Genomic DNA, 24511 nt, shown 5'->3' with positions numbered 1-24511 from the left:
ATCCACTGTGTTACCCCATTCTACCCCCATCAGTCCTATGATCCACTGTGTTACCCCCATTCTTCCCCCATCAGTCCTATGATCCACTGTTACCCCATTCTACCCCCATCAGTCCTATGATCCACTGTTTACCCCATTCTTCCCCATCAGTCCTATGATCCACTGTGTTACCCCATTCTTCCCCCATCAGTCCTACGATCCACTCCCCCATTCTGATCCATCAGTCCTACGATCCACTGTGTTACCCCCATCAGTCCTACGATCCACTGTGTTACCCCCATTCTACCCCCATCAGTCCTACGATGCACTGTGTTACCCCCATCAGTCCTATGATCCACTGTGTTACCCCCATTCTACCCCCATCAGTCCTATGATCCACTGTGTTACCCCCATCAGTCCCCCATATGATCCACTGTGTTACCCCCATTCTACCCCCATCAGTCCTACGATCCACTGTTACCCCCATTGAGCTTATTATTGTGGTCTGAGTGATCATGGAGTCGTTGACTCACCATCAGGGTCTGACAGGATGGAGATGAAAGCCGTCTGGATCTCCTTCAGGTGAGACTGGAAGATGAGACAAAAGTCAAGAGAGTCAATAACTCACAAGGAATTTAGTTCTCCATCACTTTCCTCTGTTAACTTGGATCTCAGACTTGACATTTGACCCCCCCACTCTTGACCTTTCAATCAAGTCTGAGCCCTTGACCCCCCAGCCCTAACCCCGATCTCTAACCCCCAGTGTCTGTACCCTGATCTCTTTGTGTTGGAGCAGCTTCTTGACCCCCAACCCCTGACCCCAGCCAGTCATACTGTACCCTGATCTCTGTGCTGGTGTAGGTCCTTGACCCCTGACCCCCAGCCAGTCAACTGTAACCCTGGTGTAGCTTGACCCCCCCAGCCCTAACCCCAGAACCCCCAGCCAGTCATAGTGTACCCTGATCTCTTTGTGTTGGAACAGCTTCTGACTCATACTGACCCCCTGTCTGGAACAGGTTTTGACCTGAACCCCAGTGTCCGTAGCCCCTAATCTTTTGTGCCCACGGCAGCCACTGTGTTGACCCCTGACAGACCCCTAGTGTCCGTTGGACTGATCTCTTTGTGCTGGTGCAGCTTCTTCACCAGAGAGAGCAGCCATATACAGGCAGCCTGTCTGACGTGGGGGTTTTGACTTGGGATTGAAGGGTTAGCCAGGATAGAGTTCAGCACCCACGGAACCACATCGTTACTCTCCACATCTGACAGGGAGACAAGAGGATTGGACAGTTACCACAGTAAAAAAAAACACTGTGAAAACGCCAAAGACAAGATTGAACAGTCAGAGATGTGTTTCAAGACATTGAAACCACTGTGGATTGAAGGGTTGAACCACTGTGGATTGAGGGATTGAACCACTGTGGATTGAAGGGAACCACTGGATTAAACCACTGTGGATTAAACCGCTGTGGATTAAACCACTGTGGATTGAGGGATTGAACCACTGTGGATTGAGGGATTGAACCACTGTGGATTGAAGGATTGAACCACTGTGGATTGAACCACTGAACCACTGTGGATTGAGGGATTGAACCACTGTGGATTTGAACCACTGTGGATTGAATTGATTGAACCACTGGGATTGAACCACTGTGGATTGAACCACTGTGGATTGAACCACTGTGGATTGAACCACTGTGGATTGAACAACTGTGGATTGAAGGGTTGAACCACTGTGGATTGAACCACTGTGGATTGAAGGGTTGAACCACTGTGGATTGAAGGGTTGAACCACTGTGGATTGAAGGGTTGAACCACTGTGTGTAGTCTTACTGTCTGGGGGACTGTATTGTTCCTCAGTACAGGTCCAGGGGTCCCTGGCAGCTCCAGAACTGGTCCCTATAGCAGCACTGGTGATGGCCTCACCTACTGTAAACTGTAGTTCTACCTGTTTGGCCTGGGAGACAGAGAGGGGGGGGAGAGAGAGAGGGGGCGAGAGAGAGAGAGGGAGAGAGAGGGGGCGAGAGGGAGAGAGGGCGAGAGAGAGAGAGAGGGAGAGAGAAAGCGCGGTGGAAAGAGTTCAATTCTTGCTTCTCATCATGTCAGTTCTTTCTGCATGATAAACAAGGTCCTATGAAGCTTTATGAAGGTCCTATGAAGCTTTATGAATGTCTTATGAAGCTTAATTTAGGTATTATGAAGCTTTCCGAGTGTCTTATGAAGCTTCAAAGGTCCTATGAAGCTTTATGAAGGTCCTATGAAGCTTCAAAGGTCCTATGAAGCTTCATGAAGGTCTTAAAAAGCTCCATTAGATGAGAGCCAGTCCGCTTACCTCCACAGAGTCCATGAGCCCCTGCAGCAGCTTCTTCTGGTGGGCAAAGTCTCCATCTCCCACTGGTAGATAACCCAGAGTCTGGATGGCTCTCTCCTTCATCTGAACAGACAGAGACCACATCTAACTATTAACTACACCTGTCTACCTAACAGTCTGGATGGCTCCTCTCCTTCATCTGAACAGACAGAGACCACATCTAACTACACCTGTCTACCTAACAGTCTGGATGGCTCCTCTCCTTCATCTGAACAGACAGAGACCACATCTAACTACACCTGTCTACCTAACAGTCTGGATGGCTCCTCTCCTTCATCTGAACAGACAGAGACCACATCTAACTATTAACTACACCTGTCTACCTAACAGTCTGGATGGCTCCTCTCCTTCATCTGAACAGACAGAGACCACATCTAACTATTAACTACACCTGTCTACCTAACAGTCTGGATGGCTCCTCTCCTTCATCTGGAGAGACAGAGACCACATGTATCCATGGTTACCTTGAGGGTCTCTTTCCCAGAGGGGATGCGAGCCAGCATCTTCTCCACCACGGCTAGTTTGGTGAATCCCTCTCCTTCTGAAGGGATGAGCAGAGGCCCGTTCCTCCCGATCTCCCCGAGGGCCGTACAGGCAGCAACAGCCAGCAGAGGGGAACCACTGTCTAGGAACGAGCCTAGGAACACACACACACACACAACCAACCCGGAAACACAACATTGGATCTAAAGGTTCTTTTACTGCCTCGACTACATCTTTCTTCCTTAAACTGTGTTCTTTCCACAAATATATTAAAAAAATTATAAATATTACTAATTATTTCCTATAACACATAAAAAGGAAACATTGGTTCGAAATGTTCTCTTTTACTGCCTCGACTACACCTTTCTTCTTCCACCTTTCTTCCTTAAACTGTGTTCTTTCCACAAATATATTTAAAAATGATAAATAATGAGTCATTTCTTGTAACAATGTGAATTAGCATAAAACTGGTCAAAAATAATTAGCATAAATCATTTTTTTTTTAAAAGAGTAAATATTATCTGAAAAAAAAAAAAAAAAAAAAAAAAAGGTGACCGTCACCTACCGATGGCTTTGGTTGCTATAGCGACCAGCTCCTCGTCCTCCTTGGGCGTGTCGTTCATCCTCTGTTCCCGGTTGAGGGCGGAGTCTCCGTTAGCGAAGGACTTCCTCTTGCTCATGTACCTGGCCACCATGTAGCCCAGCGCCATGATGGCTCCGTGCTGGGTCTCGGGGCTCTGCAGTTTCCAACAGGGAATACAGGTTTTACTTTCAGCTCAGTGAAACGGGGACAACTTTTGCTTCAGTACATGATATTCAAAATTACCGTATAAAAACACATTTTGAGACCAGGAAAAACTGGGTCCTATTATGTACAGCAAATATATGTGAAAATAAACATTTCACTCCTTGGCCTACCTACGTGTGCATCTACAGGAGGGGGGGGGCTACCTACAGGAGGGAGGGGGGCTACCTACGTGTGTATCTACAGGAGGGGGAGGGGCTACCTACGTGTGTATGACAGGCTACCTAGGGGCTACCTACGTGTGCATCTACAGGAGGGAGGGGGGAGGGGCTACATACGTGTGTATGACAGTAGTTTTGGAATTGTTAGTTAGATTACTTGTTGGTTATTACTGCATTGTCGGAACTAGAAGCACAAGCATTTCGCAACACTCGCATTAACATCTGCTAACCATGTGTATGTGACAAATACATTTGATTTGATCTACAGGAGGGAGGGGCTACATACGTGTGTATCTACAGGAGAAGGAGGGGCTACATACGTGTGTATCTTTAGTGATCTTGATGAGCGTCTGAACGGCAGTCTTCAGCTCGTTTCCTGACATGGTGGACACCACCACAGCGTAGAGCTGAGCTGCTAGCTCCCTTAGGTCCTCCTTGTTGGTGTTCATTAGACTCTGCGGAAGGGGAAATGTAGTATTAGCGTTAGCGTAGCATGAAGCATACCAACGTATATTTTACAGATGTAGCATCGACTAGCGTTAGCGTAGCATGCAGCATACCAACATATAATTTACAGTAGTAGCATTGACTAGCGTTAGCATCGACTAGCATTTCTTAGCATTGGCCTAGCATGTAGCATATCAAGGTACTATATCGGAGTAGTATAGTACATAGCGCAAATTAGCGTAGCATTAGCTTTCCAATTAATATGTTACATAAGTAGCGTCAATTAGCATACCATGGTATCATTTACAGTAGTAGCATCAATTAGCAAAGCACGCAGCATGATTTTTACCTTGATCCAGTCGATCTTGTGGATAAACATGGGGGCCAGGTTGTCAGGACAGACAGACACCACCTCCAGAAGACAGTACATCACAGGGACTCCTATCAAAATAAAATCAAGAATAAAAAAAATGTAAAAACATACAATGTAGCTATACATTTTGATGCATTTACTAGCCTGTAATCCAAAACAGATATGCTCACTTCACAATATCAACAACGGTGAAACGGAGCATACCATTTTGGATCCCAGGCCTGTAAACACGTGAGTATTAGCATAGCACGCGGCATACCGACGTATATTTTACAGTAGTAGCATTGACTAGCGTTAGCGTCGATTAGCATTTCTTAGCATTGGCCTAGCATGTAGCATATCAAGGTACTATATCTGGAGTAGTATATAGTACATAGCGTCAATTAGCGTAGCATTAGCATTCCAATGAATATGTTCCGTAGGTAGCGTCAATTAGCATACCATGGTATCTTTCACAGGTATGAATAATGCATTTACTAGCCTGGAATCCAATATCAACAACGGTGAAACGGAGCATACCATTTTGGATCCCAGGCCTGTAAACACGCGAGTATTTGGAGACGAGGAGACGAGATAAGGAAACAAAGAAGAAAAAAAAGGCAGGCATCACATCACTCGCCTCCTACAGCAGACAGCAGCTGCTGCAGTAGCTCCATGTAGACCTGCACAGGGTTGACCTCTGCCCCCTTGGTTCCAGTGGAGGACGGGGAGGTCAGGGGTTCATTGGAGAGCAGGGCGAGCGTGTAGCGTCCGATGGCAGGCGCGTCGTCCTGCATGTCCGCCAGGCTCTTAGAGACGGGCGTGGCCCCGGCACTGTGGGCCAGACACATCCGCAGGTACAGCACGATCTGGAGACAGGAACCCGGGGGGTTAGAAAAGGAAGTCGTGTCTATTAACAGGAAGTGCAGAAAGGTAAATGTCTGTAGCCCCCATCGTTTTTCTCCCCCGTGTTTCGTTTTATTCTTTAAAACTTCCCTCTTCAATTGTTTTGTGGTTTTGTCATAAACAGCATGGACACACAGCCTGGTTCCTCTCTAGGTTTCTTCCTAGGTTTTGGCCTTTCTAGGGAGTTTTTCCTAGCCACCGTGCTTCTACACCTGCATTGCTTGCTGTTTGGGGTTTTAGGCTGGGTTTCTGTACAGCACTTTGAGATATCAGCTGATGTACGAAGGGCTATATAAATACATTTGATTTGATAAGAGAGTCTGCTAAATGACTCACTAAATGATTCATTCTGCACAGCATCAGCTGATGTACGAAGGGCTTTATAAATACATTTGATTTGATAAGAGAGTCTGCTAAATGACTCACTAAATGACTCTTTCTGTACAGCATCAGCTGATGTACGAAGGGCTTTATAAATACATTTGATTTGATAAGAGAGTCTGCTAAATGACTCACTAAATGACTCTTCTTTCTGTACAGCATCAGCTGATGTACGAAGGGCTTTATAAATACATTTGATTTGGACTTTCATACAACTATGTAGTTGAATTGGTTTGTCTTACCTCGCAAAGGGTCAGGGTTAGGGTTAGGGTCAGGGTTAGGGTCAGGTAGTTGAATTGGTTTGTCTTACCTCTCCAAACGCAGAAGGGTTGAAGGGGAGCGTGTACGTCCCCACGGTGTACTTAGCCGGCGTCTTCATCCTCTGAGCAGCCTAAAGAGCAGACCAGATCAACAGGGCTGTGAAGACCTAATGCTGACACACCTGTACCCCTACATTACCTAGAGAGTAAATGTAATGACAGGGGCTCGATCTGGGACAAGGGAGGGGTTACGCTCTCACCTTCTCCTGGATGTAGGCCACCATGTCAGGGAATGAGGGCATGGGTTTACGGCCCTCTTTCTCCGAGTTCTTAGCAGGCAGAGCCCTCAGGACACGCTGGGCCTCGCTGCATACCTCTTCTCTCCTATAATAAACACACCATAGAGACACTGAGGTCAGGACACTGGGCCTCTCTCCTATAATAAACACACCATAGAGACACTGAGGTCAGGACACTGGGCCTCTCTCCTATAATAAACACACCATAGAGACACTGAGGTCAGGACATTCTGGGCGCCTCTCCTATAATAACACACCATAGAGACACTGGGCCTCTCTCCTATAATAAACACACCATAGAGACACTGGGCCTCTCTCCTATAATAAACACACCAGAGACACTGGGCCTCTCTCCTATAATAAACACACCATAGAGACACTGGGCCTCTCTCCTATAATAAACACACCATAGACACTGAGGTCAGGACTCTGGGCCTCTCTCCTATAATAAACACACCATAGAGACACTGGGCCTCTCTCCTATAATAAACACACCAGAGACACTGGGCCTCTCTCCTATAATAAACACACCATAGAGACACTGGGCCTCTCTCCTATAATAAACACACCATAGAGACACTGAGGTCAGGACACTGGGCCTCTCTCCTATAATAAACACACCATAGAGACACTGAGGTCAGGACACTGGGCCTCTCTCCTATAATAAACACACCATAGATACACTGGGCCTCTCTCCTATAATAAACACACCATAGAGACACTGAGGTCAGGACTCTGGGCCTCTCTCCTATAATAAACACACCATAGAGACTCTGGGCCTCTCTCCTATAATAAACACACCAGAGACACTGGGCCTCTCTCCTATAATAAACACACCATAGAGACACTGGGCCTCTCTCCTATAATAAACACACCATAGAGACACTGAGGTCAGGACACTGGGCCTCTCTCCTATAATAAACACACCATAGAGACACTGGGCCTCTCTCCTATAATAAACACACCATAGACACTGAGGTCAGGACTCTGGGCCTCTCTCCTATAATAAACACACCATAGAGACACTGGGCCTCTCTCCTATAATAAACACACCAGAGACACTGGGCCTCTCTCCTATAATAAACACACCATAGAGACACTGAGGTCAGGACTCTGGGCCTCTCTCCTATAATAAACACACCATAGAGACACTGGGCCTCTCTCCTATAATAAACACACCATAGAGACACTGGGCCTCTCTCCTATAATAAACACACCATAGAGACACTGAGGTCAGGACACTGGGCCTCTCTCCTATAATAAACACACCATAGAGACACTGGGCCTCTCTCCTATAATAAACACACCATAGACACTGAGGTCAGGACTCTGGGCCTCTCTCCTATAATAAACACACCATAGAGACACTGGGCCTCTCTCCTATAATAAACACACCATAGAGACACTGGGCCTCTCTCCTATAATAAACACACCAGAGACACTGGGCCTCTCTCCTATAATAAACACACCAGAGACACTGGGCCTCTCTCCTATAATAAACACACCATAGAGACACTGAGGTCAGGACTCTGGGCCTCTCTCCTATAATAAACACACCATAGAGACACTGGGCCTCTCTCCTATAATAAACACACCAGAGACACTGGGCCTCTCTCCTATAATAAACACACCATAGAGACACTGAGGTCAGGACACTGGGCCTCTCTCCTATAATAACACACCATAGAGACACTGGGCCTCTCTCCTATAATAACACACCATAGAGACACTGAGGTCAGGACACTGGGCCTGTCTCCTATAATAAACACACCATAGAGACACTGAGGTCAGGACTCTGGGCCTCTCTCCTATAATAAACACACCATAGAGACACTGGGCCTCTCTCCTATAATAAACACACCAGAGACACTGGGCCTCTCTCCTATAATAAACACACCATAGAGACACTGGGCCTCTCTCCTATAATAAACACACCAGAGACACTGGGCCTCTCTCCTATAATAAACACACCATAGAGACACTGAGGTCAGGACACTGGGCCTCTCTCCTATAATAAACACACCATAGAGACACTGAGGTCAGGACACTCTGGGCCTCTCTCCTATAATAACAGACTTCCTATATGTTTTTTCGCAGTGTGTTATGTCAGTGTGTGCGCGTGTCTAGTGTTGAGACTTACGGGTCCCCGGCAGCCAATAGGAGCAAGTATCTGGAGGGCACGTGATCAGGAGCAAATACCGTGCTGGCGTACTTCATTGCCACCTGACGCACCTGCACCTCAGGCTGACCAATCACAACACAGAAGAACATAATATTCAGAACTTTGACTGACCAATCAGAAAGCAATACTCCAACTTAAATCATCTATTTTCTTCAGCAACACTATATTTCAGACACAGTGACATTCTGGGACACTTGGACAACAGTGACATTCTGGGACACTTGGACAACAGTGACATTCTGGAACACTTGGACAACAGTGACATTCTGGAACACTTGGACAACAGTGACATTCTGGAACACTTGGACAACAGTGACATTCTGGAACACTTGGACAACAGTGACATTCTGGAACACTTGGACAACAGTGACATTCTGGAACACTTGGACAACAGTGACATTCTGGAACACTTGGACAACAGTGACATTCTGGAACACTTGGACAACAGTGACATTCTGGAACACTTGGACAACAGTGACATTCTGGAACACTTGGACAACAGTGACATTCTGACAACAGTATTCCCTACAATGACGACACAATATAAAAGACGCGCCATATATTCCTGGTAAATTAAATCACATGTTTCTTCTACATCCTAGCTAGTAGAACTAGTAATATTTCATATACAAATCATAGGACAGGGGTCAGAAACAGGTGGACCGTGGTGGTTTATGTTGGAGCCCCCCAAAGGAACAAGTACCAGGGCAAAACAAGACATGAAGAATCGGCAGCAGGGTTTAGTTTAGGAAATATGTTCAAGTTCCCATCTATAAAGAAAAAAAAGAGATATGGTGTCTCAATGTAATCAAGGTATGAAATTATTGTTATTTTCAAATTAAGTCTTAGTTGTGTTCAATTTTACCTTTTACAAATTACTGCAATTAGGTTCCGGCCCCCTGATCATCCTCTCTGATAAGAATCGTCTCGCGGCTGAATCTAGTTGCCTACCCCCGTCATAGGAGAAACCAGAGCCTACCCCCGTCATAGGAGAAACCAGAGCTTCCATCCCCCAACGTGTCAGAGGAGAAACCAGAGCCTACCCCGTCAACGTAGGAGAAACCAGAGCCCATCTGGTTGACCTTCCTGTAGGTTAACGTGTCAGAGGAGAAACCAGAGCTTCCATCTGGTTGAGTACTGCTTCCTGTAGGTCAACGTGTCAGAGGAGAAACCAGAGCTTCCATCCGGTTGACTAAGGCTTCCTGTAGGTTAACGTGTCAGAGGAGAAACCAGAGCTTCCATCCGGTTGAGTACTGCTTCCTGTAGGTTAACGTGTCAGAGGAGAAACCAGAGCTTCCATCTGGTTGACTAAGGCTTCCTGTAGGTTAACGTGTCAGAGGAGAAACCAGAGCTTCCATCCGGTTGAGTACTGCTTCCTGTAGGTTAACGTGTCAGAGGAGAAACCAGAGCTTCCATCCGGTTGAGTACTGCTTCCTGTAGGTTAACGTGTCAGAGGAGAAAGCAGAGCTTCCTGTAGGTTAACGTGTCAGAGGAGAAACCAGAGCTTCCATCCGGTTGACTAAGGCTTCCTGTAGGTTAACGTGTCAGAGGAGAAAGCAGAGCTTCCTGTAGGTTAACGTGTCAGAGGAGAAACCAGAGCTTCCATCTGGTTGACTAAGGCTTCCTGTAGGTTAACGTGTCAGAGGAGAAACCAGAGCTTCCATCCGGTTGACTAAGGCTTCCTGTAGGTTAACGTGTCAGAGGAGAAACCAGAGCTTCCTGTAGGTTAACGTGTCAGAGGAGAAACCAGAGCTTCCATCTGGTTGAGTACAGCTTCCTGTAGGTCAACGTGTCAGAGGAGAAACCAGAGCTTCCATCCGGTTGAGTACTGCTTCCTGTAGGTTAACGTGTCAGAGGAGAAACCAGAGCTTCCATCTGGTTGAGTACTGCTTCCTGTAGGTTAACGTGTCAGAGGAGAAACCAGAGCTTCCATCTGGTTGAGTAACTGCTTCCTGTAGGTTAACGTGTCAGAGGAGAAACCAGAGCTTCCTTCCGGTTGAGTACTGCTTCCTGTAGGTTAACGTGTCATATGATTTCTCCTATCTACTGTTACCTTGCCCATGTAAGCTGCCACCAGGGCTTCCATCAGGTTCAGTAGCGCCCCCTGTAGGTTAGCGTAGGCTCCCACCATCATAGACAGAGCCTCCTGGATGGCTAGACGGACATCAGGCTCCTCCTGTACACACACACACGGGGCAGGAGGACGGTTAGAATATATGACAAGGTCGCTGCCATAAACCTTGAATTATGTTTTGGAGGCCTTTGTGTCTTGTCTAATATATAATGTAGGCAAACAGTGTATTCAAATAGCATTGTCTTGATGCAGGAACACCTACCTTGCACATGGCCTCAAAGAACTGCTGGACCAGAGCGATATCTTTGGTGAAGAGTTGGGGCATCCGGCTGAGAAGAGAGGAAACATCCACTCACTAATCACATCAGCTCATCATCATCATCATCATCATAATCAAGACACAGCCTATTGGTTGTTAAAGCTCCAATGTGTAGCTTTTTTTGGGGGGGTAATCTGACCAAATTCACATAGAAACGTGTGTTACAGATAATGTTTTTCTCATTGAAAGCCATGAGAACAAGCGGTAGATCTATTCTATGTGCACTATTTCTATGCTTCTCGTTCTTAAGGTTTTTTTTGCTTCAGGTTTTGTACACCAGCTTCAAAACAGCTGAAAATACAATATTTTTGGGGGGTTATTGAGAAGATATTTCACAGCGTTTTAGATGGTACAACGATTCTCTACACCACACCGCTCTAGATTCTCTACACCACACCGCTCTAGATTCTCTACACCACAACGCCCTAGATTCTCTACACCACACCGCTCTAGATTCTCTACACCACAACGCTCTAGATTCTCTACACCACAACGCTCTAGATTCTCTACACCACAACGCTCTAGATTCTCTACACCACAACGCTCTAGATTCTCTACACCACAACGCTCTAGATTCTCTACACCACAACGCTCTAGATTCTCTACACCACAACGCTCTAGATTCTCTACACCACAACACTCTAGATTCTCTACACCACAACACTCTAGATTCTCTACACCACAACACTCTAGATTCTCTACACTACAACACTCTAGATTCTCTACACTACAACACTCTAGATTCTCTACACTACAACACTCTAGATTCTCTACACTACAACACTCTAGATTCTCTACACTACACTTGGTTTGTTTTGTCACAGGAACCGAGATGAGGCAAACCATTAGAATTTTAGCAAACAGGAAACGGAGGAGCGATTTCAGCATAACGCATTTTAAAAATAGACAGATTTTTACTGTAAATACCTGGACAGTTTCCCCACAGCAGAGTAGGCCATACACAGCAACTTAGGATCCTGCCAAATCAAACCAGACAACAACATATCCCATCATGCTCTATACCAGGAGCACGCAAAGCATCAACCATTGAAAAGGAGAATAGCTACGATGTGTAGTTGATGAAACAAGATAAAAAAAAACACATTGATTGATGGCTTTACCTCCTTGTACTCGTTGATGAGCTTGGTGAGGCCATTCAGCAGCATCAGACCCAGTGGTTTGTTGGTGTCAGGACATCTGTCAGAGAGGAGAGACACAACGTGTTAGGAGAGGCTTTAGTGTGGGTTGGTGTTGGGCTGGAACAAAAAGCCTGCACACACACACACACACTCCTTTGATGACCGCTTCAATTAATTTTTGTAGTTTGTTTTTGTTTTTGAAGCATTTACTTCTAACTTAGTGGTCACCAACCGGTCGATCGCCGAGACATTTCTAGTCGCTCGCCGAGGCATTTCTAGTCGATCGCCAAGGCATCTAGGGCCAGCTCTTAATGGCCATCTCTGTCTGTGTAACGGTGAACCGAGAAGACAAACTGATCTAGGGCCAGCTCTTAGACTGCGTTTACACAGGCAGCCCAATAAATGATATTTTTCAATGATTGGGCAAAAGATCAGAATTGGGCTGCCTGTGTAAACAAAGCCTTAGTACAGTAACCGTCTCTATAAGGAAGGGTTGGATGAAACTGACTTGGGACCAGTAACCGTCTCTATAAGGAAGGGTTGGATGAAACTGACTTGGGACCAGTAACCGTCTCTATAAGGAAGGGTTGGATGAAACTGACTTGGGACCAGTAACCGTCTCTATAAGGAAGGGTTGGATGAAACTGACTTGGGACCAGTAACCGTCTCTATAAGGAAGGGTTGGATGAAACTGACTTGGGACCAGTAACCGTCTCTATAAGGAAGGGTTGGATGAAACTGACTTGGGACCAGTAACCGTCTCTATAAGGAAGGGTTGGATGAAACTGACTTGGGACCAGTAACCGTCTCTATAAGGAAGGGTTGGATGAAACTGACTTGGGACCAGTAACCGTCTCTGTAAGGAAGGGTTGGATGAAACTGACTTGGGACCAGTAACCGTCTCTGTAAGGAAGGGTTGGATGAAACTGACTTGGGACCAGTAACCGTCTCTGTAAGGAAGGGTTGGATGAAACTGACTTGGGACCAGTAACCGTCTCTGTAAGGAAGGGTTGGATGAAACTGACTTGGGACCAGTAACCGTCTCTGTAAGGAAGGGTTGGATGAAACTGACTTGGGACCAGTAACCGTCTCTGTAAGGAAGGGTTGGATGAAACTGACTTGGGACCAGTAACCGTCTCTATAAGGAAGGGTTGGATGAAACTGACTTGGGACCAGTAACCGTCTCTATAAGGAAGGGTTGGATGAAACTGACTTGGGACCAGTAACAGTCTCTATAAGGAAGGGTTGGATGAAACTGACTTGGGACCAGTAACCGTCTCTATAAGGAAGGGTTGGATGAAACTGACTTGGGACCAGTAACCGTCTCTATAAGGAAGGGTTGGATGAAACTGACTTGGGACCAGTAACCGTCTCTATAAGGAAGGGTTGGATGAAACTGACTTGGGACCAGTACTTACACCTGACAGATGTGGTGAACAAACTGAAGCGTAAGAGAGAGCAGCTTGTTGTTGGTGTTGGCTCCAAACAGACCGTCGTACACCACCTGGGGAGAGGAGGGGAGAGAGAAGAGGAGGAGGAGAGGGGAGAGGAGAAGAGGAGAAGAGGAGGAGAGGGAGAGAGAAGAAGAAGAGGAAGGAGAGGAGAGGAGGAGGAAGGAGAGAGGGGAGAGAGAGGAGAGGAGAAGAGGAGAAAGAGAAGAGGAGAGAAACAGGAAATACACAGGTGATGAAGGTTTCCTTGAGAGAAAGACAGCAGAAGGACATTCAAAAGATTTGAACACACACACACACACATTTCCAGGACGTTAACTGTTGATTTATTAGAGAGCACACACACACACACACTACAGCTGTACCTGTATGTTAGCAGGGAAGCACTCAGCGGCGAGGCGTGAGCGTAAGAGATGTGGTAGGATCTTCATCTTGACTCTGGTGCTGACCGGCTCATGTTTCAGCTCCCTCTTCAGACTGGCCCCCTGTGACATAACGTCACATAACAGGACATGAGTTGGACCAACAGTTTGACACAGTGTGATACTGTTCACACATACAACCAATCAAGATGATGTGGCGACCGTGCCGGATAGATCTCGGCCTCCGGCTCATCAATGCCACTTCCTGTCAGGAAGTGGTTCCAATTCAAGACCAAGTTCGAATGAGTTCAGAAGGTTGGAGGTGAATCTTTCCACACCTTAGTTTTGAGGGGGATGTCTCCCAGGTAGACCTTGTACATCCTGTTGACGATCAGGGGGTTGTTCCAGTCGATAATACTGCAAAACAAACCCAACAACACATGACATCATATCACAAATCAACGAACTCCCCGGGGAACCCCAGAACGAACTCCCCGGGGAACCCCAGAACGAACTCCCCGGGGAACCCCAGAACGAAATCCCCGGGGAACCCCAGAACGAAATCCCCGGGGAACCCCAGAACGAACTCCCCGGGGGAACCCAGAACCAAATCCTGTAGAATGTTGTAAATAGACTAATGAGTTGCGCCCCTATCTCACCATCCCATAATAGTAGAATAGTCCCATAGATACCCACCTCTGCTTGCTCTTGAGCTCCAGGTCCGCGGCCGTGGCAACGCCGTGTCTTGTGTCGCTAGAGGCAACCACCAGGTGTATGACAGTCTCCACCTCCGGTACCTGTTCTGCCTCGATGAACTTCACTATGCCGAGTTTACACTGGGAGAGACACGTAATCATTACCTCACAACCACAGTACAACAACCACACAACCACAGTACAACAACCACAGTACAACAACCTCACAACCACAGTACAACAACCACAGTACAACAACCTCACAACCACAGTACAACAACCACAGTACAACAACCCAACAACCACAGTACAACAACCACACAACCACAGTACAACAACCACAGTACAACAACCACAGTACAACAACCACAGTACAACAACCACAGTACAACAACCACACGTCCCAGCAACCAGTACAGCAACCACAGTACAACAACCACACAACCACAGTACAACAACCACACGTCCCAGCAACCACAGTACAGCAACCACAGTACAACAACCACACAACCACAGTACAACAACCACACAACCACAGTACAACAACCACACAACCACAGTACAACAACCACACAACCACAGTACAACAACCACACAACAACAACCACAGTACAACAACTTCACAACCACAGTACAACAACCACAGTACAACAACCACAGTACAACAACCACAGTACAACAACCACACAACCACAGTACAACAACCACAGTACAGCAACCACAGTACAACAACCACAACCACAGTACAACAACCACAGTACAACAACCACAGTACAACAACCACAGTACAACAACCACAGTACAACAACCACAGTACAACAACCACAGTACAACAACCACAGTACAGCAACCACAGTACAGCAACCACAGTACAGCAACCACAGTACAGCAACCACAGTACAACAACCACAGTACAGCAACCACAGTACAGCAACCACAGTACAACAACCACAGTACAACAACCACAGTACAACAACCACAGTACAACAACCACAGTACAACAACCACAGTACAACAACCACTGTACAACAACCACAGTACAACAACCACAGTACAGCAACCACAGTACAGCAACCACAGTACAGCAACCACAGTACAGCAACCACAGTACAGCAACCACAGTACAGCAACCACAGTACAGCAACCACAGTACAGCAACCACAGTACAGCAACCACAGTACAACAACCACAGTACAACAACCACAGTACAACAACCACAGTACAACAACCACAGTACAACAACCACAGTACAACAATCACAATCACCTTTTTATTTTATTATTTAACCAGGCAAGGCAATATTTTCATAGTAAAGGCATTAACGTTAGTCTGAATAGCTAATAATACAGTAGTTAGCAGTCAACATCAGTGTAGTGATTGTGATAAAAACAGGAGACATCATCATCTTTGAAAAGCATTACTAGTTTTTTTTATTTAACCAGGCAAGTCAGTTAACAACAAATTTTTATTTACAATGACGGACTAGGAACAGTGGGTTAACTGCCTTGTTCAGGGGCAGAACGACAGATTTGTACCTTGTCAGCTCTGGGATTTGATCAAGCAACCTTCCGGTTACTAGTCCAACGCTCTAACCACTAGGCCACCCTGCCGCCTCTACACTCTAACCACTAGGCCACCCTGCCGCCCCAAGGAAGGTGTGATACACCTTCCTCTAAGGTCAAAGGTTCAAAGGTCAGTACCTGTTCCAGCTGCTCTGGGCTCCACTGGGCCTCTCCGATGACCCTCTTGGCAGCGTAGACGCTCATCCCTGGAGGCGGCTGGGGGAGGCCCGGTACGGCCGCCGCTGCCCCAGAGCTACCCTGAGGGGACGAGGGAGCTGGGCGAGTGGGAGGCTCGTTCAGGACAAACCTGGAGGCCAGAGGAGAGAGAGGGAGGGGGAGAGAGAGAGAGGGAGGGAAGGTAGAGCGAGAGAGAGAGAGAGGGAGGGAGGGTAGAGAGAGGAGAGAGGGAGGTCAACTACAAGGTACATTGTTTAGGGACTGTAATAATTAATTCAAGTGAGCATGTTGTTTGCAAGTTTTATAGTATGTTAGACCGTTTTAACAATACCCGATAACATACTAGCATACCTAAACACTTAAAATGGTCAGTCCCATAGGCTACGTCCCAAATGGCACCCTATTCCCTATACAGTGAACTACTAGTGACCAAGGCCCTATACGGTGAACTACTAGTGACCAGAGCCCTAATCCCTATACGGTGAACTACTAGTGACCAAGGCCCTATATGGTGAACTACTAGTGACCAAGGCTCTATATGGTGAACTACTAGTGACCAGAGCCCTATACAGTGAACTACTAGTGACCAAGGCCCTATATGGTGAACTACTAGTGACCAGGGCCCTATACAGTGAACTACTAGTGACCAAGGCCCTATATGGTGAACTACTAGTGACCAGAGCCCTATACAGTGAACTACTAGTGCCCAAGGCCCTATATGGTGAACTACTAGTGACCAGAGCCCTAATCCCTATACAGTGAACTACTAGTGACCAAGGCCCTATATGGTGAACTACTAGTGACCAGAGCCCTATACAGTGAACTACTAGTGACCAAGGCCCTATATGGTGAACTACTAGTGACCAGAGCCCTAATCCCTATACGGTGAACTACTAGTGACCAAGGCCCTATACAGTGAACTACTAGTGCCCAGAGCCCTACATAGTGAACTACTAGTGCCCAGAGCCCTACATAGTGAACTACTAGTGACCAGAGCCCTAATCCCTATACGGTGAACTACTGGCCAACTGCATGGTGCCCAGGGCCCTACATGGCCAACTACATAGTGAACTACTAGTGCCCAGGGCCCTACGTAGTGAACTACTAGTGCCCAGAGCCCTACGTAGTGAACTACTAGTGCCCAGAGCCCTACGTAGTGAACTACTAGTGCCCAGAGCCCTACGTAGTGAACTACTAGTGCCCAGAGCCCTACGTAGTGAACTACTAGTGCCCTAGAGAACTACTAGTGCCCAACTACTAGTGCCCAGAGCCCTACGTAGTGAACTACTAGTGCCCAGAGCCCTACGTAGTGAACTACTAGTGCCCAGAGCCCTACGTAGTGAACTACTAGTGCCCAGAGCCCTACGTAGTGAACTACTAGTGCCCAGAGCCCTACATAGTGAACTACTAGTGCCCAGGGCCCTACATACTACTAGTGAACCCTACTAGTGAACTACTGGCCAACTGCATGGTGCCAGGGCCCTACATAGTGAACTACTGCCCAGGGCCCTACGTAGTGAACTACTAGTGCCCAGAGCCCTACGTAGTGAACTACTAGTGCCCAGGGCCCTACATAGTGAACTACTAGTGACCAGGGCCCTACATAGTGAACTACTAGTGACCAGAGCCCTACATAGTGAACTACTAGTGCCCAGAGCCCTACGTATAGTGAACTACTAGTGCCCAGAGCCCTACATAGTGAACTACTAGTGCCCAGAGCCCTACATAGTGAACTACTAGTGCCCAGAGCCCTAATCCCTATACGGTGAACTACTGGCCAACTGCATGGTGCCCAGGGCCCTACATGGCCAACTACATAGTGAACTACCAGGGCCCTACATAGTGAACTACTAGTGCCCAGGGCCCTACGTAGTGAACTACTAGTGACCAGAGCCCTACGTAGTGAACTACTAGTGACCAGAGCCCTACGTAGTGAACTACTAGTGACCCAGGGCCCTACATAGTGAACTACTAGTGCCCAGGGCCCTACATAGTGAACTACTAGTGCCCAGAGCCTACTAGTGCCCAGGGCCCTAGTGAACTACTAGTGCCCAGGGCCCTACTACTAGTGCCCAGTGAACTACTAGTGCCCAGAGCCCTACATAGTGAACTACTAGTGCCCAGGGCCCTACATAGTGAACTACTAGTGCCCAGGGCCCTACATAGTGAACTACTAGTGCCCAGGCCCTAATACTATACGGGCCCTGAACTACTGGTGCCCAACCCTACATAGTGAACTATGGTGCCCAGGGCCCTACATAGTGAACACTACCCTACATAGTGAACTACTAGTGCCCTACATAGTGAACTACTAGTGCCCAGGGCCCTACATAGTGAACTACTAGTGCCCAGGGCCCTACATAGTGAACTACTAGTGCCCAGGGCCCTACATAGTGAACTACTAGTGCCCAGGGCCCTACGTAGTGAACTACTAGTGCCCAGGGCCCTACGTAGTGAACTACTAGTGCCCAGGGCCCTACATAGTGAACTACTAGTGACCAGGGCCCTACATAGTGAACTACTAGTGACCAGGGCCCTACATAGTGAACTACTAGTGACCAGGGCCCTACATAGTGAACTACTAGTGGCCAGAGCCCTACATAGTGAACTACTAGTGCCCAGGGCCCTATATAGTGAACTATTAGTGACCAGAGCCCTACATAGTGAACTACTAGTGACCGGAGCCCTACATAGTGAACTACTAGTGCCCAGAGCCCTACATAGTGAACTACTAGTGACCAGGGCCCTATATAGTGAACTACTAGTGCCCAGAGCCCTATATAGTGAACTACTAGTGCCCAGGGCCCTACATAGTGAACTACTAGTGCCCAGAGCCCTACGTAGTGAACTACTAGTGCCCAGAGCCCTATGTAGTGAACTACTAGTGACCAGAGCCCTATGTAGTGAACTACTAGTGACCAGAGCCCTATGTAGTGAACTACTAGTGACCAGAGCCCTATGTAGTGAACTACTAGTGACCAGAGCCCTATGTAGTAACTACTAGTGCCCTATATAGTGAACTACTAGTGACCAGGGCCCTGTATAGTGAACTACTAGTGACCAGGGCCCTACATAGTGAACTACTAGTGCCCTATATAGTGAACTACTAGTGACCAGGGCCCTGTATAGTGAACTACTAGTGACCAGGGCCCTACATAGTGAAATACTAGTGACCAGGGCCCTACATAGTGAAATACTAGTGACCAGGGCCCTGTATAGTGAACTACTAGTGACCAGGGCCCTACATAGTGAACTACTAGTGCCCTATATAATGAACTACTAGTGCCCAGGGCCCTACATAGTGAACTACTAGTGACCAGAGCCCTATGTAGTAACTACTAGTGCCCTATATAGTGAACTACTAGTGCCCAGGGCCCTACATAGTGAACTACTAGTGCCCAGGGCCCTACATAGTGAACTACTAGTGCCCAGGGCCCTACATAGTGAACTACTAGTGCCCAGGGCCCTACATAGTGAACTACTAGTGCCCAGGGCCCTACATAGTGAACTACTAGTGCCCAGGGCCCTACATAGTGAACTACTAGTGACCAGGGCCCTGTATAGTGAACTACTAGTGACCAGGGCCCTGTATAGTGAACTACTAGTGACCAGGGCCCTACATAGTGAACTACTAGTGCCCAGGGCCCTACATAGTGAACTACTAGTGACCAGGGCCCTACATAGTGAACTACTAGTGACCAGGGCCCTGTATAGTGAACTACTAGTGACCAGGGCCCTACATAGTGAACTACTAGTGCCCAGGGCCCTACATAGTGAACTACTAGTGACCAGGGCCCTGTATAGTGAACTACTAGTGACCAGGGCCCTGTATAGTGAACTACTAGTGCCCAGGGCCCTTGGAGAGGCAGCGTAATCTCCCCACTGACCCGTAGGGCATCAGCAGTACGTCCAACATGAACTCCAGCAGTAACAGAACCGTCTTGGGTTTCTCCATCAGGATGAAGGGAGAGGCCATCTTGGAAGTGTTGGAAGAGTCCTTTGGGTACTTCATGTGATACAAGGACGGGATCAGGAGATGCATCAAGCTGGAGGGAGAGGGGACAGGAAGTCAGTGTGTGTGTGTGTATGTACAGTGTGTGTGTTTATGTGTGTGTCTCTCTCTCCTTACCCATCCTGTTGGGGCTCAGGCTTGCCCTCCATAGCAGTTATCAGGTGTGTGTGTGTGTGTGTGTCTCCTTACCTATCCTGTTGGGGCTCAGGCTTGCCCTCCATAGCAGTTATCAGGTGGTGTGTGTGTGTGTGTGTGCTCATCTCCCTCCTTACCTATCCTGTTGGGGCTCAGGCTTGCCCTCCATAGCAGTTATCAGGTGTGTGTGTGTGTGTGTGCTCATCTCCCTCCTTACCTATCCTGTTGGGGCTCAGGCTTGCCCTCCATAGCAGTCAGCAGAGTAGGTGCCAGCTCACACCGTTTCTCCACCTCCAGTCGAGGGTAACCCATCTTGATGTAAATGATGGTGAAATTCTGCAGAGAGAATCCACCGTTCTGGATTAAAAATCTCACAATGTCAGGGGGAGTAAAGAACATGGTAAACAGAGGCATAGATTATATATATATACAGAGAGAGAATCTACTGTTCTGGATTAAAAATCTCACAATGTCAGGGGGAGTAAAGAACACGGTAAACAGAGACATAGATTATATATATATACAGAGAGAGAATCTACTGTTCTGGATTAAAAATCTCACAATGTCAGGGGGAGTAAAGAACACGGTAAACAGAGACATAGATTATATACAGAGAGTTTTAACACAGGCCTACTCAGTTTGAGAGAAGCTATATTGACACGATAATCACAGGATGAATACCCCAAACAGCCCTCTCTCTATTCCCTACATAGATAATAACAGGAAGTATCCCAAACAGCCCTCTCTCTATTCCCTACATAGATAATAACAGGAAGTATCCCAAACAGCCCTCTCTCTATTCCCTACATAGATAATAACAGGAAGTATCCCAAACAGCCCTCTCTCTATTCCCTATATAGATAATAACAGGAAGTATCCCAAACAGCCCTCTCTCTATTCCCTATATAGATAATAGCAGGAAGTATCCCAAATAGCCCTCTGCAGTAGCAAGAACAGAAGGCTGCACATCTCCGGAGTGAAGTCTCCCCAAGGTACAGATCTAGGATCAGCTTCTCCTCCCCTAATCCCAACCTTAACCATTAGTAGAGAAAACACTAAACTGACTCAGGATCAGTGTGTAGGGAAAACATTACCCTACACCAAACCAGACCCTGGGGGGGGGGGATTGGTTTATTACCATCTAGTTGAACCAGTCTGTCTAAGTAGACCAAGGCCACTTTCAGCAGGTATAGAAATATAACGAATAGAGCCCGTCGTGACTCCTTATTCTACACGTCAGAGAGAGAGGCATGTTTGTTCTACATCATATATTTCCATCTGAACTCTCCACAACAGGTAGAATGTAGAGCATTACCGTAACAAAGGACGCTGCGGCGGGGTCCTGGTACTGAACCAGGAGGGTCTCTACTGGTAGCTGGATCAACGGTCTGCTCTTAATCCTCTTGTTCAGGTGGACCAGGAGCTCCATCACCTGGTAGAGAGAACAAGAGGTTATGATTAGTTACCAGTAGCTCCATCACCTGGTAGAGAGAACAAGAGGTTATGATTAGTTACCAGGAGCTCCATCACCTGGTAGAGAGAACAAGAGGTTAGAGAGTCAATGTGGAGGCTATATACAGGGGGTACCGGTACAGAGTCAATGTGGAGGCTATATACAGGGGGTACCGGTACAGAGTCAATGTGGAGGCTATATACAGGGGGTACCGGTACAGTCAATGTGGAGGTTATATACAGGGGGTACCGGTACAGAGTCAATGTGGAGGCTATATGCAGGGGTACCGGTACAGAGTCAATGTGGAGGCTATATACAGGGGGTACCGGTACAGAGTCAATGTGGAGGCTATATACAGGGGGTACCGGTACAGAGTCAATGTGGAGACTATATACAGGGGGTACCGGTACAGAGTCAATGTGGAGGCTATATACAGGGGGTACCGGTACAGAGTCAATGTGGAGGCTATATACAGGGGGTACCGGTACAGAGTCAATGTGGAGGCTATATACAGGGGGTACCGGTAGCAGCTATGTGCAGGCTACTGGTACTGCAGCTATGTGCAGGCTACTGGTACTGCTGGACAGAAGAAACAGACGTGTCCTTACCTTCTTCCTGACTCCCTCCTGCACGCTGGACAGTTTGAGGAGGACCGGAGGCAGGAACTTGGATATAATGTCCTGGAGTTGGTCATCAGTCTCTGCATGGCCCAAACGCAAGAAAACTCGCTCCAGTTGATCTGGAGAATTGAACGAAGGAGAAGAAATTAGGAAAGAGGAGAAATTAGAAGTGAGGAGGAGAGAGGAGGAGAAATTAGAAGTGAGGAGGAGAGAAGGAGAAGAAATTAGAAGTGAGGAGGAGAGAAGGAGAAGAAAGGGAGGATTTGAAAATTAGAAATGATGAGACTAGCCGTCCCAAATGGCCCCCTATTCCCTTTATAGTGCACTACTTTTGACCAGGGCCCATAGGACTCTCATCAAAAGTAGTTCACTATATACTTTTCACCAGGTTCAATAGGGTTCCGGTCAAGAGTAGTGCACTGTATAGGGAGTAGGGTGCCATTTGGGATGCCAGGGTTCAAATCCCACTAGTGACACATGCTTAAAGTCCAGGACTAGGCTTTAAATCAGGACTGGGCTTGATCTGTGTCCAGGAAACCAGTCCTTACTGTGATATCATCACATTAGGCATCCCCTAACTCTCGTGACAGCCTTAGATAACTGGTTTGGTTGGGAGATTCGGCCAACTAAATGTTGAACATGTAGCCTCTCGTCTAGTGGAGCCGGTCCCAGGTCTCTATGCACATATAATGCTCCCTGACGGAGACCGGGGTTCACTCCCTGTGTCCACATTTCAAACTACGTCTTCTACCTCTGTACTCACCTGTCCAATTAAGGTACAGAAAACACACCTGTCCAATTAAGGTACAGAAAACACACCTGTCCAAACAAGGTACAGAAAACACACCTGTCCAAACAAGGTACAGAAAACACACCTGTCCAAACAAGGTACAGAAAACACACCTGTCCAAACAAGGTACAGAAAACACACCTGTCCAATTAAGGTACAGAAAACACACCTGTCCAATTAAGGTACAGAAAACACACCTGTCTAATTAAGGTACAGAAAACACACCTGTCTAATTAAGGTACAGAAAACACACCTGTCTAATTAAGGTACAGAAAGGTACAGTGTGGATGTCCATTTAGCTGGTCCCGAGTGGCTCAGTTTACTCTGAATAAGACTGAGTCTGCTAAATGACTCAACTGTAAACATTTCAAATGTAGCTACAACATTCAGACCTAAAGTATAAACAAGGGACTGTTATAATAGCTAATGCACCTTGTATTGTGTTATATGCGTTATAACTGGGGAGGATAGGCTGTTACATGCTGTTCTGAGCTAGATCACAAAGCCTGCATGACATAGCCATTAGTTATGTCAGACAGGAGGGCGTATATGCTTTCTACTTGCATCGGACTGGCAACTAGTTGGCAAGGAATTAATGACATAAATTAGTGGCTAGCTAACTAGCTGGTGATTTGGCTGGTTAGTTAGTCAGTCAGTTAGCTAAATCATCTCAAAATGGTTAGCTAACGTTACATTGTGAGAGGTGTGTGTGTTTGCCAACACACTCACTGCATTCAAAATTAAATGTGTCATCTTTCATTCCATGTATGCAACCTGTTACCATCGAGATACCTAACTAGCTGGCTTGCAATGAATTAGCTAGCTACTAGAGCTAATTAGATAACTTCACACACACACACAAAAATGTTAATCTTCAAGACAATTCATATTGTCCCGGACGCCTGGCTGCACTGCTAACCAGCAAGCTAGCCACTTGGTTACGCCAAAATATCATCGTTTAGTTTAATCGTAGTTACAGATCTAACATGACATCGTTACAAATAGGGAATGAAATGACTGATCCAATGTTTAAAAAAAAATACAACCATTCCAGTCGCCATCAAATCACGTTGATTTTAATACAACTATTTCATTTGGA

At 46.9% G+C, this 24511-nt stretch overlaps 1 protein-coding gene across 1 annotated transcript in view; it reads right to left on the bottom strand.

Annotated features, from left to right (window-relative positions):
- The window catches only part of LOC115126434 (proteasome adapter and scaffold protein ECM29-like), a 55764-nt gene that overhangs the window by 30952 nt on the left and 301 nt on the right, over positions 1-24511 (bottom strand). The window contains 25 exon segments of the mRNA XM_065015252.1: positions 513-568; positions 1091-1238; positions 1810-1933; positions 2309-2410; positions 2812-2984; positions 3396-3567; positions 4117-4251; positions 4593-4684; positions 5236-5464; positions 6193-6273; positions 6403-6526; positions 8582-8685; positions 10677-10799; positions 10960-11026; positions 11944-11993; positions 12138-12213; positions 13574-13659; positions 13972-14091; positions 14307-14385; positions 14665-14804; positions 16364-16532; positions 20290-20448; positions 20767-20885; positions 21865-21981; positions 22611-22741. Coding sequence (XP_064871324.1) covers positions 513-568; positions 1091-1238; positions 1810-1933; positions 2309-2410; positions 2812-2984; positions 3396-3567; positions 4117-4251; positions 4593-4684; positions 5236-5464; positions 6193-6273; positions 6403-6526; positions 8582-8685; positions 10677-10799; positions 10960-11026; positions 11944-11993; positions 12138-12213; positions 13574-13659; positions 13972-14091; positions 14307-14385; positions 14665-14804; positions 16364-16532; positions 20290-20448; positions 20767-20885; positions 21865-21981; positions 22611-22741 — 2976 coding nt within the window.

Source organism: Oncorhynchus nerka, unplaced genomic scaffold (genome assembly GCF_034236695.1).
Source record: "Oncorhynchus nerka isolate Pitt River unplaced genomic scaffold, Oner_Uvic_2.0 unplaced_scaffold_1582, whole genome shotgun sequence".
Lineage (NCBI taxonomy): Eukaryota > Metazoa > Chordata > Actinopteri > Salmoniformes > Salmonidae > Oncorhynchus > Oncorhynchus nerka.
Note: the sequence above shows the minus strand (reverse complement) of the source record. Positions and strands in the feature narration are given on the sequence as shown.